Raw genomic sequence first — 16,691 nt, forward strand, 5'->3', positions numbered from 1 at the left:
GTTCCTTCTGCCCGTGCAGGGGAGCCCCAGGCCTGGGAGAGGCCGAGATCCTGAGGGCTGGGTAGAAGGACCTGTCCCCGACTTCCCCCCTCAAGCCCAAGGATGACTGTGATGGGGGAATCCCCCAGCAGCCGTACGAGGCCTGAGCAAACGGAGGGTCTGCGGCTGGATCACACGACAGGGTAACGCAATTTAGGAAGATTTTCCGAGTGGCTTCAGCTTGGCCACTTCCTCTTGCTTTGCAGTCCTGGGCCTCAAAGGTAGCCTCTTAGGCCAGGTTGGGAGAGGGGAGCTGGCTGGGCTCTGCGGACAACTCGCCGGCCGCCGTGGAGTATGCCCTCCTCCCCATCTCTGGGCCCTGGATCCCTTTCGCCCACGGAGAATAAACATATTCCGTTATGTATGAAAAATACCAAAACCCCACCTCACGGAAAACACAGCACAGCCCTCCTGCTTCCCATTCCCCTCACAGCCACGTCCCAGGCACACAAACTGCAGCCACACGAAGAACGTGAAACACTGTTTATTCTTTGTGGAAAGGTTGAACAAGGTCGAAAATGTCCTTAGAGGGCACTGACCCAGCCCCGCCCTGCAGGTTCCTGGGGTCGGACGCCTCTGCCCCACCCCCACCCCTCCCCTGCCCCTTGTTAACAAAAAGGAACGATTTGAAGGGAATTCATATATAATAATTATAATAAAAATATACATTAAACAAAACAAAAAACCCAAACAAGACAACTTTAGCCGAACTGCCAGCACCGTTCACCGCACTCCTCCCACCCCTGACATCCCTCTCCGCTCACTGCCCCCACGTGGTCTCTCACTCTCCCAGGTCTCCGGGTACCAGGACCACCTTTGGCGGCCCAAGGAGACCTCAAATGGGTGGGCCGGGTGGGGAGGGGAGGGCAGGACACCTGTAGGAAGGGCTGGGGGGGCGTCGGGAAGCGAGGGGCTAACCTGACAAAACGCCCAGGCGCCCGCCCCTTCCCGGAGGCTGGCGGAGGCAGGCTGATCCTCAGCTCCCTAGCTAGGTGGCTGCTCTCATCAAGGTCCCCGGTCGCCAGTCCCCCATGCGTGCCCTCTCTGCTCCTTTTTCTGGCTCCCTGCCTTCCCCTCCATGCGGTCTGATTGAAGCCAGGGCACCAAATGGGAGCAGGTGTGCCTTTCTCGGGCCCTTCCTGAGAGCTCCAATAAAACGTGCCCTCCCCCGGCTACCACAGCCCGCCCTGCCGGCCTGGCCTGCCCGGCCCCCCCACCCCATCTACTCCTGCTGCAACTCCCTGGTTTGCCTTTTGGTCCCGTCCTGTCCTCTCTGACTGCTCTGCCCCTGGGTCCCTACCCCAGCTGCCTGCATTTGAGTGAGGTTCTTTCTCTGCGGCCCCCAGGCTCACCCCCAGGACTCCTGGGGCCCACCCCGTAGCTGCACCCCCTGGTCTCAGCTCTTCCAACTTTGACATCCCCATCCGAGGCTAACGTTTGGGAGGGTAGGGCTGTTCAAGGGTTTCTGCAGCCCCAGGTTAGTCCTTAATGGCTCAGGCTCCTTCCGTGGAAGTTCTCGGGGGGCAGGTGGGGGCAGAGGCGGATCTTGGTGGAGAGGACTGACCCTCTCTGAGCTTTCCTCCCAAGGTCTTAGGGTAGCTGAGCGGCCCTCACCCCCTCACTCTCTCAGGGTCTCCCCCTCACAACAAGATTAATTTCTTTCAGCCAGAAAGAGTGGTGGGAGGCTGCCAATTGGGTACCCCTGGGGGCTCGCGGGGCTAGCGTGCCCAGAGACCCCTGAGGTCAGAGTTCAGAGGTTAAAGGTATGTCAGGGAATGGAAAAGGAGCAGATGACCCCATTTGACCTTTACCAGCGAGGTCTGAGGGTCCTGCCTTCAAGTGCAGAGCCCGGACATTCAGATGGGGCTGAACACACACCAAGCCACGGGGGCCCCTGAGGGGCAGGGGCTGGGAGGCCGGCCCCTGCTCAGCCTCCGGGGGACCCATCTAGGGAAGAAGCAATGCCAGCGCGGAGGTGGGGAGAGGCCAGTCATGGGACAGAGAAGAAGGGACGTCGAGGGGGGCTGGGGAGGGGGCTCGGGACCGGCGGGAGCAGCCCACCCACCACCACCTGCTGCCACTGGCCTTCAGAGGCAAAGTCCTCGTGGGAGGAGTGGGCGGGCGGCAGTGGGGGTCAGACCTTGTCCAGCAGGGAGCGCTGGCAATAGAGCAGTCGCTTGGGGGTCCCGTGGCGTCGGAAGAAAAAGACGGCGAGGCCCACCGCCAGCACCAGGAGCAGCAGCAGCACAGGCAGCACCACGGCGGCCGCGCTCACTGCTCCGCTGCCTTCCTCGTCCACCTCGATGATGATCACCTCCGTCTCCTCCTCAGTCCCCTCATCCGGCCGGCCCCCCGACGACGGGCAGCCCATCCAGTCCCGCAGGGCTGACTTGGGGTAGCCCGGCTCGACCTTCAGCTTCTGGTTGTTGAATTTCCAGTATTTGTTCCCCTTGTAGAAATAAGTGAAGACTGCAAGGGTCAGCAAGAAGGCGGCGTGGCAGACGAGAGGTGCGGGCAGCGTCCGGAGAAGAGCCAAAGAGAGAAGAAGAGTGGGAGAGAATCCAGTCAGTGTGCGCGCCAGCTGAGGTAATCGCTTCGCTTTTCTGAGCATCAGTTTCCTCAGCTGTCAAACCAGGTAACTCTAGCACCAGGTTGAGAGAGTGGTGGGGATTAAGGGGTCCGAAGCGTGGAAAGCACTTACTCAGTGCCTGGCACATGGCAAGGGCTCCCCTGTCCTCCTCATCATTATTTTCAACCCAATCCTCTCCATCTTTCCTCCTGCTCTCTCTTAACTCCCTGTTCCAGTCCTCCCCTCACAGACACCCCTCCTGTGCCCCTCTCACCTTCATCGCTGCCCATGAATGACCCTCTGGGAGACTCAGGGATTCCTTCCCAGACCTTGATGTTTTTGGGGTACTCGCTGTCCACTGCCCTGAGCTCCTCGTTGAAACGGTAGTACCTGGGGGAGAGGCAGGGAAGGGAAGTGGTTGGACACTGGGCATGTCCTCCGAGGGGAGTGGGACCCGGGACTGAATTCGCCGGTGAGCAAAGGGTGTCTGTGGACGGGGGTGGGGGTACAGGGGTTTTGAGTAATGAGGGCCTGCAGCTGAAAGCGGTGAAAGGTGGGGGTGGGAGGGAGGGCCCAGGCTGCAAGGAGCCACCAGCAGCCCTTAATAACAGTGCCTGGCAGCTGGGGCGGTGGCACAGGGCTGGGGGCAGGAGGCATCAAATGAGCAGGTCTGAAATGGTGACCCAGTCATACCCCACTCACTCAGCACCCAATGGAGGCTGTCCATTGCTAGGCAACAGCACAGGCTCAGCCAGCTTCTTCTCCAGGGAAACATTTCAGGGGGAAAGGAGGTCTTCCTCCAGAATTGAGGGAACCTGGTGGTGGTGTCTGAGGAGGAAAACCTGGGGCCCAGGGATTGAGGCCTTACTTGTTTCCCCGAAAGAAATAGGTCTTTCCGTTGGGCATCCAGAAGAGAGCAGCATCGATCTTGTCGGTAGGCAGTCCTCGGCCCAGTTCCTTAATGTGCTTGGGGTAGCCAGGCTCCAGGGAAGCTTCGTCAAACACCCAGTGCTTGTCTCCTGGGGAGGAGAGGGAAGGGCAGGATCTGATTCCACCTGGGCTCTGCGGTCTTTGGAGGAGTCAGGTGGAATTTGCTCCTCCAGGGAGACCCTCCCCACACCCAAAGACTAAGGCAGAATGTCCGGTTACCTTTGAAGAAGACAAACTTGCCATCCTTCCTCTCATAGGCAGTGTTGATGGATGCGGGCAGGCCCCGCCAGAATTGGCCGATGGGCATGGGGTATCCATCCATCACCTGGTTTTTCCTCACCCGCCAGAACCAGCGCTCCTGGGAGGCAGTTCATTACATCTTTAGCTTTGTCCTCCAGCTCGGTCCCCAAAGCTCCCCCACTGCCTCAGTTTTAGTGTTTAGTCCTCCTGCTGCAGTCTCCACCCAGCCTCCCAGTCATGGAGCCCTTTTGTCCCCCACACCAGCCCACTTCTTCCTCTCACCTTGAAGACAAACATCTCCCCTCGGAGCATGGCCACGGTGTCAAAGTTCCCATCACAGATGTTGGGCCCATAGGTGGGGTTTTTGGGCTTATCAGGGACAGAGGGCCTGGAGGTGGTCCTGGGTTGAGGGGGCATCTTGGTGGGGGACCCTGACTCGCTCCCTGGGGCAGAGAACACGAGGGGCACTTCAGACTTGGTGGCAGAGTAGGAGGAAAGGACAGACACATGGGCAGATAACACCTTGGAGAGGTGTGGCTGGGCCTTTGCGGGAGGCTGAAGCAATCAGCTGGGAAAGGACAGAAAAGGTGGGGTCTTTTAAAAGTGGGAGCGGATGGAGGCAGGGTCAGGCGGGGGGCCGGGGGGAGACTGTAGGGCATGAGGGAGGGGAAAATGCACAGGCCAGGGAGAACAGGAGAGGATAAGGGGCAGAGAGGAAGGAGCAGATGTGGGCATAGATTACTTGCCATAAAGTTGCTGGATGCCCCGACGGTCATCATCGGGCAGCACGAAGTTCTCTGTGTCCATCCACTGGTAAAAGGGTGCCATGATGGCCGAGGGATCATTGGAATGCTCAAGACCCAGGGCATGGCCCAGCTCGTGCACAGCCACCAGAAAGATGTCATTCCCTGGAGGGATGGGGATGGTTATGATGGCAGCCTGGGTCCCTTCCCTCAGACCCCCTGCTTCCCCATCAGAAGCTTCAGGTTCACAACGAAGACTGCCTGCCAAATTTTCCACCCAAAGCGACCAAATCCTGAGTTCCAGCCTCATATTTGGCAGAGGAGGCAAAAGCCAGCCAGCAACTCTTCTGGGTAGAGGCGAGAGACTGTTCTGGGGCCGGATCCAAATCCCAGCAAGGATTGGGAAGCTGAGATCCTATCTGGGCCTCAGTTTCTCCCAGGAGCCAGACATGACATTTGCCTGGAAAAGTGAGTGATGCAGATGCTTTGAAGTCTTTGACTGGGAAGTCAGTTATTGGGTGAGAGAAGGGACCAGGTGTAAATAGCTCAAAACAGGATTCCTGCTTTCATTGGAAGTCAGACCGGGAGATGTTTGTGGTCCCCCAAAGCCCTGAGATTTGGGGGTCTGAGGCTTGGGGAGGAAGCTGGAGAACCCCCATACAAATGACTCTTGACTCTTCCAGGGATAAGAGTCCCCAGGCTACCTCGCTCACCATTCAGATCCTCATTCCGGACAGTCCAGGGCTCGGCAGAGTCAAAGTGGGTGTCCCCTCCAATGTTGGGGCCTGGGAAGTAGGCATGGGCCAGGAAGCCGCCCTCGCCATCGAAAGGTGTGCTGTCACCATGGAAACCCTCGGCAAAGAAGATCATGATGTCGGCCTGCTTCTCGTGGCCCTCACGGATGTAGGCATAGGGTACCTCTCGGAAGTGCAGCGGCGTGGCACTCTCCCACACACGGAACGCCTTGCGGATGGCCTCGAATGTGGCATACTCCCCCACCTTGGGGGTGTAGTTCTGGATGCTGAGGTCCAGCCACGTGGGGAGAGGATGGGAGTGCGTTAGGACGACAAGGGACAGAACTCCCTCCCTGTGCTCTCCCAGGTCTGACTGAGCCGTCCAGCCGCCTTTGTCTGACCCAGCTCTTCCTGCTGCCGCACGACGCCCCTGTCCCAAGAACTGAGGGCTTCCTGGCCCTGGGATATACCCTCTACTGGCTGCACCCGTCTCCAGGAGGAGAGCCATTGTCCTCCCTACCCCCGAGGATGCTTCTCAGGAACAGGGGTGAGTAGGGAAGGGAGCCTCAGGGTCTCTAAGCACCACTGATAGGGAAGGATGACCTGATGTGAGAAAGGCCACTTGCCTGTTGGACTCACCAGAAAGTGATCTCGTTATGCTGCCATTTGAGGCCCTGGATGGCATAGCGCTTCCTTCGAACATTGGCTTTGATCTCAGCCCCAAACTTGTCTGGAACACCACAGCGGGGGCGCCGCATGGCCCTGGGGTGTGAGGATTGTGGTCAGGAGAGCGTATGAAAGAGAAAGGTCTTCAGAGGAGAGGGGGAATGTCCGGCCCCAGGGTCAGTGTGGAGAAGAGACAAGGTCATGAGGTCTGGATGAACAGGAGAGGGTCGGGATCAGCTTGTGGGGATGAGGTATGGGGGTGGAATCAGGCATTCAGGTGGCAGCCTCTCTGGTACTCAGTGTTGTGTCGGCGGGTGCTGGGCAGAATTCCTGCCAGGGTCTACCACTTACTTCATGGTGTCTGCATCAGCCTTGCCTGTCACTCGCAGACCGTAGAACCTCTGCATGGCAGCGATGGCAGCTGAGAGTGACTGAGGCGAGCGCTGTGTGTGGGTACGCAGGTCCCCAGGGGGCAGGTAGCCATACTGCTGCAGCCAGGCCTGTAGGGAAAGGGATGTGGCTTGGAGCATCCCCACCTGGCCCAAGGGGAGCCTCTGTTTCCTCACGGCACCTGGAATGCACCCTTGGCTTGGTGTGGAAAGGGCAGTGAGCTCCCAGCCTGGCTCTGGCAGTGGGTCTGGAGGAACTCCCAGGCTGGACCCAAACTCTGGCCCGGGTCCTAGTATGGCTGATCCTCTTGGAGGGGTGGGGAGCCACAGCGCTGGGCTTTGGCTGTAACTCTTTTGATGGGAGCCCTGGTGGTTTCATTGAGTTCTAGGACGTCTTCTCAGAGCTGAGATTCCTTCTAGCGCTTTTCTCCTCTGTGTCAGTGTTCTTGTAAATACAGCGTGTCCCACCCGAGGCTGGGGTGTGCCCAGGGTGGATGGAGAGGGGAGAGGCTGAGGGGCTCCACTTTGGGGCCTGGCATGAGGCTCTCCTGGGACAGGCATGCTGTGCCTCTGGGGTATACACAGCTGAGATCTTTTCAGAAAGGAGAGCAGAAAAGGAACTAGGGCTCCGGCTGGCTGCTGATAGGGGAAGCTGGGGCGTTTGGAGGCGGTGCGGACGTGATCCAGTCACAGAGTCAGGATCCTGCCACTGTCGCCATCCAAGCAGCATCTGACCTAGGGCTTGGGACCTAAAGACCCATTTAAGGTTCTCAGTAGAGGGAGTGGGAGATTAGGATGGTGGTTAGGATTAGGGTTAGTATTTTACTTAGTATTTTGGTGACTGTAGTTTATTTTAGGTATGCTGTGAAATTGTTCATAATATAAAGGCTGGCATATTGCCTTAAAGTAAAGTTAGGTTTTTGGTGTTTGATTGAAAGGTACCCACATTGCAAAGCCCTGTTGAGGAAAAAGTCAGCCTTTATTGTAAGAAAAATGGAGTCTTTTCCTAAAGCCTGAAAAGTAAAATAAGCCAAGTTTTATATGGAACATGAACATGCTCAGATCCTCCTATGGGGAGATGCTACTCGGATGGCTCTGGTCCCTGCTCCAGCTTTGCCTTCTTAAGGAGTCCAGAGGAGGCTGCAGGTTGCCTAGGGCGGGAGCTTGGAGTGCAGAGTGGCGCTGCATCCCTTACTCCAGGTCATTAGGATGGCTCTCCATGTGGCCCTTCACCTCGAGGCCCAGGCCTTGACGGTGGTGCAGTGCTCCTGCACTGGGGCTGGGGGTGATTCAGGAGCAGCTGACTGGGGACCTGAGCCGGCAGGGGCAAGAATTGCAACATGGTTCTGGGAAGTGATCCCCCACGGCTGATGATGGGAGTTAGGGCCCGAGATGTAAACAACACAGCCTTTACCCAGCCAACAGGCCTGGCCAGAACAACCCTAGCACCACCCGCTCTGAGAGCCCCTCCTCAGGGGAAGAAGGCGGGGAGCGAAGTTTAACCTCTGTTATACTGGAGGGAACAGAGCAGGAGGCTCTGGTCTTGGGCTGCTCTCCTGGGAGCTCTAAACTTGCCTTGACCTGCGCTAACTGATGCCACAGCTAGCGCCTGCAGGAGGCCTGCTGTGGCCTGTGCCCAAGTACGCAGGAAACTCCCTTTGCCCCTGGCCTCACCTGTAGGGTAGTCACATCGCGGGCTTATGACCTCTGGTGGGGGAGCAGCTGCTTCAGCTTTGGGAAAGGATGGGAGCAGCCCACTGCTGGAGCTGGAAGACTGAGGTCAGGCCCCCTCAACCCTCAGGGGGCAAAGCTCCTAGGGCAGGATGACAGGAGGGAGGGTGGCAGAGAGATGGGGAGAATCCACATCTGGGAGCTCTGGGATACATCCCTCTTCCTGATGAGTCTTTCAAGAAGGTGGATTGGTCTAAATATTCACACCCACAACCTCCACCCCATATGCAGTAGAGAAAGGTGGAGATTTAGTCAAGAAAGGGACTTCTCTGGAGTCAAGAGAGCCACAAGTCCTGGAAAGGAAGTGCCCCCATTCCTCTCCTCCTCCCAGGCCTAGGCTCCGAGCAAAGCAAGAACCACAGAGGAGACTATGAGGTCGGAACCACAGAAGAGAGGACTCTTGTGTCTGCGGCTGAGTGGGAGAAGGGCCAAGTGCCAGACTGGCCAAGGAGAGGAGAGGGCTGTCCTGGAGCTGGTGCAGGACCCTGGAGGTGGTGGGAGGAGGCCGGCTGTTTGAGGCCTGGGCCACCCCAGCTCTCCCTCCAGATTTGCCTGGAGAGGGAGCAACTCTGCAGGGTTAGAGAACTGAGTCGGCTGGCTTTGTCCTGAAAACCGAGTGGTGCAAGGTATTCCTCTAGGGGCAAGTCAAGGACAAGGAACCCCTCCCACTCCTAGGCCCACTTCACCGGCCTAGGAGTCCTGGAGGGGGTTGGGGGGAATCTCTGGCTCTTCTGCAGGCCCTGGATCCCAGCCTCTGGGCCTGCTCCTCCCTTCCTCTGCCTCCCACCCCTCCATGGCCCAGAAGCAAATGATGGTTCTGGCACTGGGACTGCCCATGACCCGCTTAAAACAGAGCCAGGGCTGCCGCCCCTCCCCAAGGGGACCTAGTGGGGCAGGGGAGGGAAGAAAGGCAGGGCAGGCGAAGTTGGCAGCGGGAAGCCCCCAGATGCCCGGGCTCCTTTTGTTAGGCGCTCTCCCCTTCAGGCCTCTGATGAAGACTCCAGGCCTGGAAAGAGGATGCCTCTTCCTCCCTCCTGGACCTTGTCAGGCTTAGCCCCTGGTCAGATTTTCACTCTCCGTGGTCACCTCCATTCCTAGGGCCACACTTTTCCTGTCAGTCTCAGGACAGAGAGAGTGTGTTCTTTCTGGAGATGTTTCCTCCCGGGGTGGGACCAGGGCCGGGACCAGGAGGGAGGAAGCCAAGTCCTGATCCCTTCCCCCTGCTCAGGGGCCCTTCCCGGCCCCTCCCGACCGCACCCAGGCCCTGGCCGAGCTGAGTGGGTTGGGATGGCCCAAAATAAGAAGCTGATCAAATCCGTCTCCCACCTTCACCCCAAAATAAAAGAGAGAGAGAGGAAAAACTTCCTCAGACAACTCCCACGCGGCTTCCTCCCGAGCCCGGTGGGCCAGCGTCGGGGAATGGGTGGGGGGCAACCGAGTCAGTCAAGACCTGCGCGGGAGCCCAGGGCCAGGCCCTCACCCCGCTCCCCGTACGACGCCCCCAGTCTCCCTGCAATTAACACAGAAAAGCAATTAACAAAAAGAGCCTAAAGGCGCCGAAGGGGGAGCAGGGAGCGGAGGCGGCAGCCCGGCCGAGGCCCCGGCTCACAAGGAGACCTTTGTGTGTCCGGAAACGCGGGCCAGGGCGCCAGCGCCGCGACCCTCGACGCCAGGGCTCCGGGCCGGGACACAGAGGGTCCTCTCGGGAAGGCGGGGGGTGGGGTGGGGGTCGGGCCCGCTCCACCGGCCGCCCCCGACCGCACCTGGCAGCCGACGCGTCCGAGGAGGGCCAGGAGCCCCAGCGAGGCGGCGGCCGCAGCGTGGGGGGCCCGGGCCAAGGGGTTGCCGTCCCCGGAGCCCTCCCGGCCGGCAGAGCGCCGGCGAGCGCGGGCGGGAGAGCGCCTGCGAACTGGAAAGTCGAAGAAACAACAAACTCTAGCACATGACAAGAAACCAGGACAGCGCGAGGTCTGAGCGGAGTCCAAATATTTATCAGGCTCCCGACCGGTTCCAGAGCTGAGCTCAGAGCCCAGGGGAACTGGGGAGGGGTGGGGAGTGGGCCCCGGCTGGAAAGTTCTTCCAAGGAAAGGAATGGGAAAGAAAGTCGGCGGCGCGCGCGCGCGCGCGTGGGGGGGTGGTAGTTGGAGGAGGCAAAAGTTGGATCGACTTGGAAGTTTGAAGATGAGGAGGGAAAGGAAAGGAAGGGGGACCCTGCAGGCCGGAGCAGCCGAGACGCCGAGAACCCTCCTCTCCGAATGGGGGCTGTTCCCTTGGAGACCCCCGGGCTCGCCTCCCCGGCGGGCGCGACTCCGGGCAAGGCCGGAGGAGCTCACTTACTTCGGGGCTGAAGCTGCTTTGGGCAGAGCTGAGGGAGGCGAGCGCGGAGGCGAGCGCGAGCAGGGGGAGCAGCAGACTGCGGGCGGGTCGTGGGGCGAGAGACATGGTCCGCGACCGTCCGGGCAGCCGGGCCGTGCGGGCTCCGTGGCGGGGCCCAAGCCCTGGGGTCGCACCGCCACTCCCTCGGGGCGCCTTTTGTCTTCCGTAGGCACTGAATTTGGATTCCTAGAGCGCTGTCCGCTTGGAGATGAGGGGATTGTTCTTGAAAGCGCCTGTTTGCTCGTCCCCGCTTTCCCGTTTTTTGATCTTTCTTCTGCTTAGTCTGCGAACTGGATGGCGAGCCCTCTCTCGCTCTCTCCTCTGGTCCCTCCCTTCTCCCACAGGCTCCCTCCGCCCCCGCCCCAATGCCCTCCTTTCCCGGTGCGGACGTGGTTGTTTCAGTCTGAATCCAATTACAGCCAAGAGCAGGGTAAAAAAAAAAAACCTAACTTGCCTTTCTGTGGTGGAGGCTGCCATCTGCAGGGGTTGAGGCCACAGCCGAGAGCGGGGGGCTTGGGGGGACTCAAGGGACGGGATGTGGGAGACTTTCTCCTTCTAAGCATATTTTGAGTGGCTTGATTCCTCTGCTTCCACCGTTCGTCTCACCTCCGTGGGAAGCACTGGGAAGCTCAGAGCCTGGGGTGGTGGGGACATCTTTCGTGTCCACGAGACCCGGTGTGCGGAGTTGTCTGCTGGGGCCTGTGGCTCAACCGTATGGAAAATTGTGTCCCTTATTCTTGTCAGCCACCTCTGTCCCTCCCCTAACAAAATAATAATAAAAAAGCAACAGTACCAAAACCCAACTACCCACTGACAAATCCCACCACCACACTGGATCTGGGGGTCCTGTTCCCGGAGAAAGACGAATGCACCCTTTTTTATTGTCCTTTGCAATCTGCTGCTCCTTGAACTAGAACTGGCTGGGGAGGAAAGGAGTGCAAGGCCATGAAATCCGGGGAAAGGCAAATCAAGTTTGGTGAAACTGCAGAAAAGAGAGAATGAGAGCCAGGCCTACGGGAGTTTAGTTCCTGCTCTATACCGGAAAAGGAGATAATCCCTGAAAGTATAATCTCCTCCTTCAGGGGCTGACTAGACTCTGAGAACAAAAGGTAGAGGTATGAAGGGAAGGGGGAGGGCAGGCTAGAGCTGCTGGTGAGAAAGGGAGACAGATAAGAGGCTGAGGGCTAGGATCTGGAAAAGCAACACAAGAGAGGCAGGAAAAGTGTGGGACACAGAAAACCCAGCCATCAGCGAAATCTAAGATCCAGGAACTGCATTGGTCAGCGAAGAGAGGAAGGAGGTTGGTGGGCGGGGGGGACAGAGAAGAAGGGAGGGAAAGAAAGCAAGGGAGGGAATAAAGGAGGCTGGACAGAAATTATGTCAGGTAGGAAGTTCCAGAAATCCTAGAGATAAAAGAACTGTCACATTATTTGTGGCAGGAAAATGGAAGAAAAGCCCAGTGCTCGGTATTGTAATGGGAGCAAAGGTCCTTTTTCCCTCAGAATCCATGGGAGGAGCCATGATCAATAAAATGAAAGGTTTCCCTGGGGCCTGTGCAGCTAACAGATTTGTGGGAAGTATATGGTGGCTATTAGGTACCTATTCCACAGTCAGTTTGGGGCTGAGCACCGCAGGGCTCCCCTACACAAGTGGGGGTTGGGAAGTACAGGCCTCTCTCCAACCAACCTCTGCAATTCAGTCAGAACCACAGAAGCCTCAGGATCCCACTCTTTAGCAGAACATGCAACACCCAAGTCTGCTGTTCCTGTGTCAGCCTTCCCAGTGGGAGTATCCTCTAGGGCCATGTATCTGAAGTTTACAAAAACTGATACCAGTTGCTTGCCAAAAAGTGGATCTCAGCTGGAAAGCCTTTTTCATCAAAACATTTATTAATGCGTAACTGCATGAGGCCTGAACTGTGTATGGGCTGTTAAAGGCTTGAGTGTGTGGCTAAAGCCAGGAAAACTTTTTCATGTTTGCAGAGCCAGTCCTATAGCCTGCAAAAGAGGGGGTCAATACCCCCGAGCAAGATTCTGCTGAACCGGAATGGAGCTGTGGTGAGGGCACTGTGCCAACACTTCCAGGCGGTGATCTTACAGCCTCTTCTTCCTGGTGTCCATCCTCTTTTGCCCTGAAGACAGATGGGGAACATAAAGACTTTCTTCTGGCTGGGATGACACATCTAGGTGATAGAAAAGAAAGCCAGAGCCAGGCCAGGGGAGACAGGAGTTGCTTTTTATTGACTTGGTCGTGGGTTCTGCAGTAGAGCCCCTTTGGGTTTAAGAGCATTCTGCTGCTTCCTTTCTTCTTCCTGTAACTTCTCTTGCTGCCTGAGCTGCCATGCCTGTAATCCAGCATCCATTTCCTGTGACAGCAGTACAACTCGTCTCTGAAACAGACAGGAAAACAGTGTGGATAACATCTGGGGCTTGAGCTCTGCACCGTATATCCTTTCATTCACAGATCAAAGTCAGAGGTTTCAGCTGGAAAATGACACCCCTGACTGGGGAAGGGGTGGAACCAGGTTCTGGGCTGGGAAGCAGGAGGAAGGCAGCAAAATGGGTGTCTACTATCAGTTCCTGCCCTAGGAGTGCCCCACTCTATCCTCCCTTCTCCCGGTACTGTTAAAACCTTTGGCGGATAAAACCTCGGAGTGAGGGGTACGTGTTAGCTTAGGTGCCAACTAAAGACAAGTTACAATTTAAATTTTTGCCCCGATTACACAGTTTGCTCTGTGTGGGCTCTGGCCACTCACTGCAAACTTTTCCCTTTGGGCTTTTCTTCGAAGCTGGCCTTTCATTGGAGGAGCAGGGCGGCCATCTGCAGATAGAAGTGAGAGAAAAGGCAAGTGTTAGAGATGGCCTGCAGGACCCTGGGAAAGCGGCTGTAATAGGCAAGAGGGAAGAACAAATCTTGAGCTCCTCTTTTCCATTTCACACCCACTGTAGCTTAATTCCCCTAGAACACTTCCCTCAATGGTGAGGTATGCCAGAACCACCAAGAATAAGCTCCTAGGCATGTTCCTACTCTATTTTACTTACCCCTCCCTCAATAGCCTAGAATTCAAGGTCCTTTGCAATGCTGAATCTCCTGTTTCATCTTCAGAAACTCTCCACTCAAGCAATCTGATTACTGTTCTACTTACCAGTGACTCCTTGCTGAGTTCTGTCTCACTCTATAATGAAACACCCTCTTTTCCTTTCCTTCCAGCCGAATTCTCATTCTTAGGCCCACCTCAAGCTCTACTTGTCCCAGAAATCCTTCTCTAACCTCTTCAACTCTGTCAGCTCTCTCTTCTGAAAGAAATGCATCTCCATCATTTAATATTCATCTCTGTTTGGGGACGTTTATTGTGCTACTGATTGTTTTTAGCCTTATTTAGCCACCTCAGATCCTTCTGGAAAGAGGCAGAACACTGAAATATTATCACTTCATTTTTAAAATGTCCACGCTTTGCTTTTCTAGCTAGACTTTAAGTTCCTTGGGATTGAGGACTGTATCCCTTACTTTCACTGTAGTATAGTGTAGGCCCATAATAAAAATCTTATAAATGTCTGCTGACTTGCTGAAAAAATGCAGTATCTGATCTCAAGTAGTTTATAACAGAGATTAAAAGGATACTTACTTTCTACAAAGAAAGAAAGAAACAGTGAAAACTCTGTCCAAAAGTTTGAAGGCAAGGCAAATAAGAGATAATATTCATCAGGAAAGAGAACCAATACTGTGTCTATCAGGTGCTTTACACTGGTTGTTTCATTTTATCCTTCCAAGGACCATCTGAGATAGGTATTCTTCTTTTACATTTGTGGAAACTGAGAGATACCATGAAGTAATTTGCTAACCACAAAGTTAGCAAATAGAGAAGCCTGGATTAAGAATCAATTCCATGGGCTTCCCTGGTGGCACAGTGGTTAAGAATCCGCCTGCCAATGCAGGGGACGGGGGTTCAATCCCTGGTCCAGGAAGATCCCACATGCCACGGAGCGACTAAGCCCGTGCGCCACAACTACTGAGCCTGCGCTCTAGAGCCTGTGAGCCACAACTACTGAGCACGTGTGCCACAACTACTGAAGCCCAGGCGCCTAGAGCCCATGCTCCCAAGAAGAGAAGCCACCACAATGAGAAGCCCGTGCACCACAACGAAGAGTAGCCCCTGCTCACGGCAACTAAAGAAAGCCCGCGCAGAGCAGCGAAGACCCAACACAGCCACGCAGCCAAAAATAAATAAGTAAAAATAAAATAAATTAGAAAAAATTCAATTCCAGAGTCTTCCCAATGTTCCATACTACTTCAAGGAGCTCCTAGGCTTCCTACAGTAAATAACAAGTAGGAAAAAAATTTTCACCATCCTCCTCAGCCACCAAGTATCTGATTAAGAAGGTTCATACTCCTATAGAATCCAATACTCAGGTTTCTGTGCTGTTGAAGGGGGCCTGGCCTCTGCCCAGTTCTAGTCCTGGCTTTGCTATTATCTAGCTGTGTGCTCCTGAGCAATTTACTTCTGTAGGCCTCAATTTTACCACCTGTGAACTGGAGTCCCAATGCAGTGGGGAGTGGCTTCAACTTTTCTAAGGTCCTTCGTTTCTAGGGCGTTTTGTTTTGTATTGTTTTTTTGTTTTGTTTTGTTTTGTTTTAAGGTAAAGGAAGAAACTTTTCTGAAGAGAGCCCGTCATCCTCTGTCCTCACTCTTCTAAGCCTGAGACGCTCATTTAGACAGCCTCTCAAAGAGCTCTACCTGCACTTGGTAACAAATTCTCAACCATGTACTCACCACACAGAAGGGCGGTTCTTCGTAACTTTAAAACAACCACGTCCCTCTTAAGACACATAAAGTCTTGTCCCTCCCGCGGGATGCCCCACATCAGAGTTAGCTTCTGCTTATCCCCACAAGCCAAGAAGATCCTGTCTAGCTTTACTTTCCATAGGCGTAGTTTAATTAATAAAATAAACAATAGGATTTCTTCCCCCCAACTCCAAATACAAAGTTCAATACGTTGTCCGCTCAGACACAACCCGCACCTTGACACTCCGCCCCACCCCCCTCCGACCAGGGGCGTTCCCTCTGGGTGAAAATCTCCGAAGTAGAGTTAACTGTCAGATCAGCGCTCACCCGCGTAAGACCAGTCTGGAAGCTCCGTAAGGGGCCCGTAGTCGGAGGGGTTGGCAGCAAGACCCTGCCTGGGTGGAGAAAAACAGTTCCGTGAGGACTCAGCCCAGCTTCTGGCCCCTCAGTTCCCCCCAGACCGGCACTCACTGGAGTCGCCACTGACTGCCCGCCCGAGCCGCGGCGCCGCAGTGCAGCCTCCGGACACCTGCTGGGAAAACGGAAGAGTTGGGAGAGAGGCCGCGCAGCCAGCCCAGGCATCCAGGGCCCGCCTCCACGAACCCCTGAGCCCCCGGACCCTACACCCGCTTACTAAACAGCAGTAAACGCAAAGCAGCCATGCTGAGGCGCAGAAGCCGGAAGTGGGCGTGGCCTCCTGGCCACGCACGACGCTGCGCGGGAAGCCGGAAGTCGCCATCTTGAATCTGGTTTTCAATCAAGGGCCACGCCATCTTGGCTCATCGTACGGAAAAGAGGGACAAGACTGCTTCCCGGGATTTTTGGGTGAGAACGGTCGTTCAGCGTATGCATTCTCAGTGGTGGTTACAACCGTGCGGAAGTCGCCTGCGCCCAGACTAAACCGTTCCGAACTGTTTTTCCCCACCCCCCCATTGCCCAGCAGCGGTCTTTAGTCCTTTGAAATTTATTCTTTTATATCAGTTGAGTAACATCCACGTGACCGCATTCTGTCTTCTGGCATCACTGTAACATATTTCCCCCAGCCTAAGAGTCAAATTTAGAGTAAATCAGAAAATTTGGGTTTCAGTTCTCATTTATCAAACGAAATTGAAGAACTTGTATGTGATAAGCACTGTATTCGGTGTGGAGAGCAGAGCAGACGTCCCTATTCAGATAGAGCTCCTAGTCTAGAGAGATGATGATAAATAATCATACACATTACTGTAATATTACAGCTGAGATGAGTGCTGGGAAGGGAAGTAGGTACTGCTTGTGAGCATATGATAGGAACTTGATCTGGAGTAGGCTGTCTAATAAGACTTTCTTGAGGAAGAGGTATTGGAGCTAACATATGATTCCATTTTTATAAGAGCTACCACCACACGCTGTAAAATATAATCCTCGCAAAAACCTTGTGAGGTAGGTAGTAGTAAGTGTCAAACCCAGATCCGTGGCTTCTTCCTTCTTTCTTTTATCATTCACAGACATACT

At 55.4% G+C, this 16,691-nt stretch overlaps 2 protein-coding genes across 5 annotated transcripts; both read right to left on the reverse strand.

Annotated features, from left to right (window-relative positions):
- Positions 1–507: 507 nt before the first annotated feature.
- MMP14 (matrix metallopeptidase 14) lies at positions 508–10,758 on the reverse strand. The gene is made up of 10 exons (XM_060096481.1): positions 10,379–10,758; positions 6,273–6,421; positions 5,895–6,017; positions 5,235–5,542; positions 4,525–4,686; positions 4,061–4,221; positions 3,758–3,896; positions 3,477–3,627; positions 2,883–2,998; positions 508–2,508 (listed from the first exon to the last, which is right to left on the reverse strand). The coding sequence occupies exons 1-10, from the start codon at positions 10,481–10,483 to the stop codon at positions 2,174–2,176; spliced, it is 1,749 nt and encodes a 582-aa protein (XP_059952464.1). The 5' UTR covers positions 10,484–10,758; the 3' UTR covers positions 508–2,173.
- A 1,529-nt stretch (positions 10,759–12,287) lies between these two features.
- MRPL52 (mitochondrial ribosomal protein L52) lies at positions 12,288–15,916 on the reverse strand. 4 transcript variants are annotated; one of them, XM_060096484.1, is made up of 5 exons: positions 15,835–15,890; positions 15,672–15,732; positions 15,528–15,595; positions 13,173–13,237; positions 12,288–12,806 (listed from the first exon to the last, which is right to left on the reverse strand). In XM_060096484.1, exons 1-5 carry the CDS (start codon positions 15,860–15,862, stop codon positions 12,654–12,656), a joined length of 375 nt encoding a protein of 124 aa, XP_059952467.1. In that variant the 5' UTR covers positions 15,863–15,890; the 3' UTR covers positions 12,288–12,653. The 4 variants fall into 4 exon arrangements, with proteins under 4 accessions (XP_059952467.1, XP_059952468.1, XP_059952469.1 ...); XM_060096485.1 differs by having other exon boundaries at positions 15,672–15,729; positions 15,835–15,888; XM_060096486.1 differs by having other exon boundaries at positions 12,697–12,806; positions 13,166–13,237; positions 15,672–15,729; positions 15,835–15,893.
- Between the last annotated feature and the right edge of the window lie 775 nt (positions 15,917–16,691).

Source organism: Mesoplodon densirostris, chromosome 4, assembly GCF_025265405.1.
Source record: "Mesoplodon densirostris isolate mMesDen1 chromosome 4, mMesDen1 primary haplotype, whole genome shotgun sequence".
Taxonomy (NCBI): Eukaryota; Metazoa; Chordata; class Mammalia; order Artiodactyla; family Ziphiidae; genus Mesoplodon; species Mesoplodon densirostris.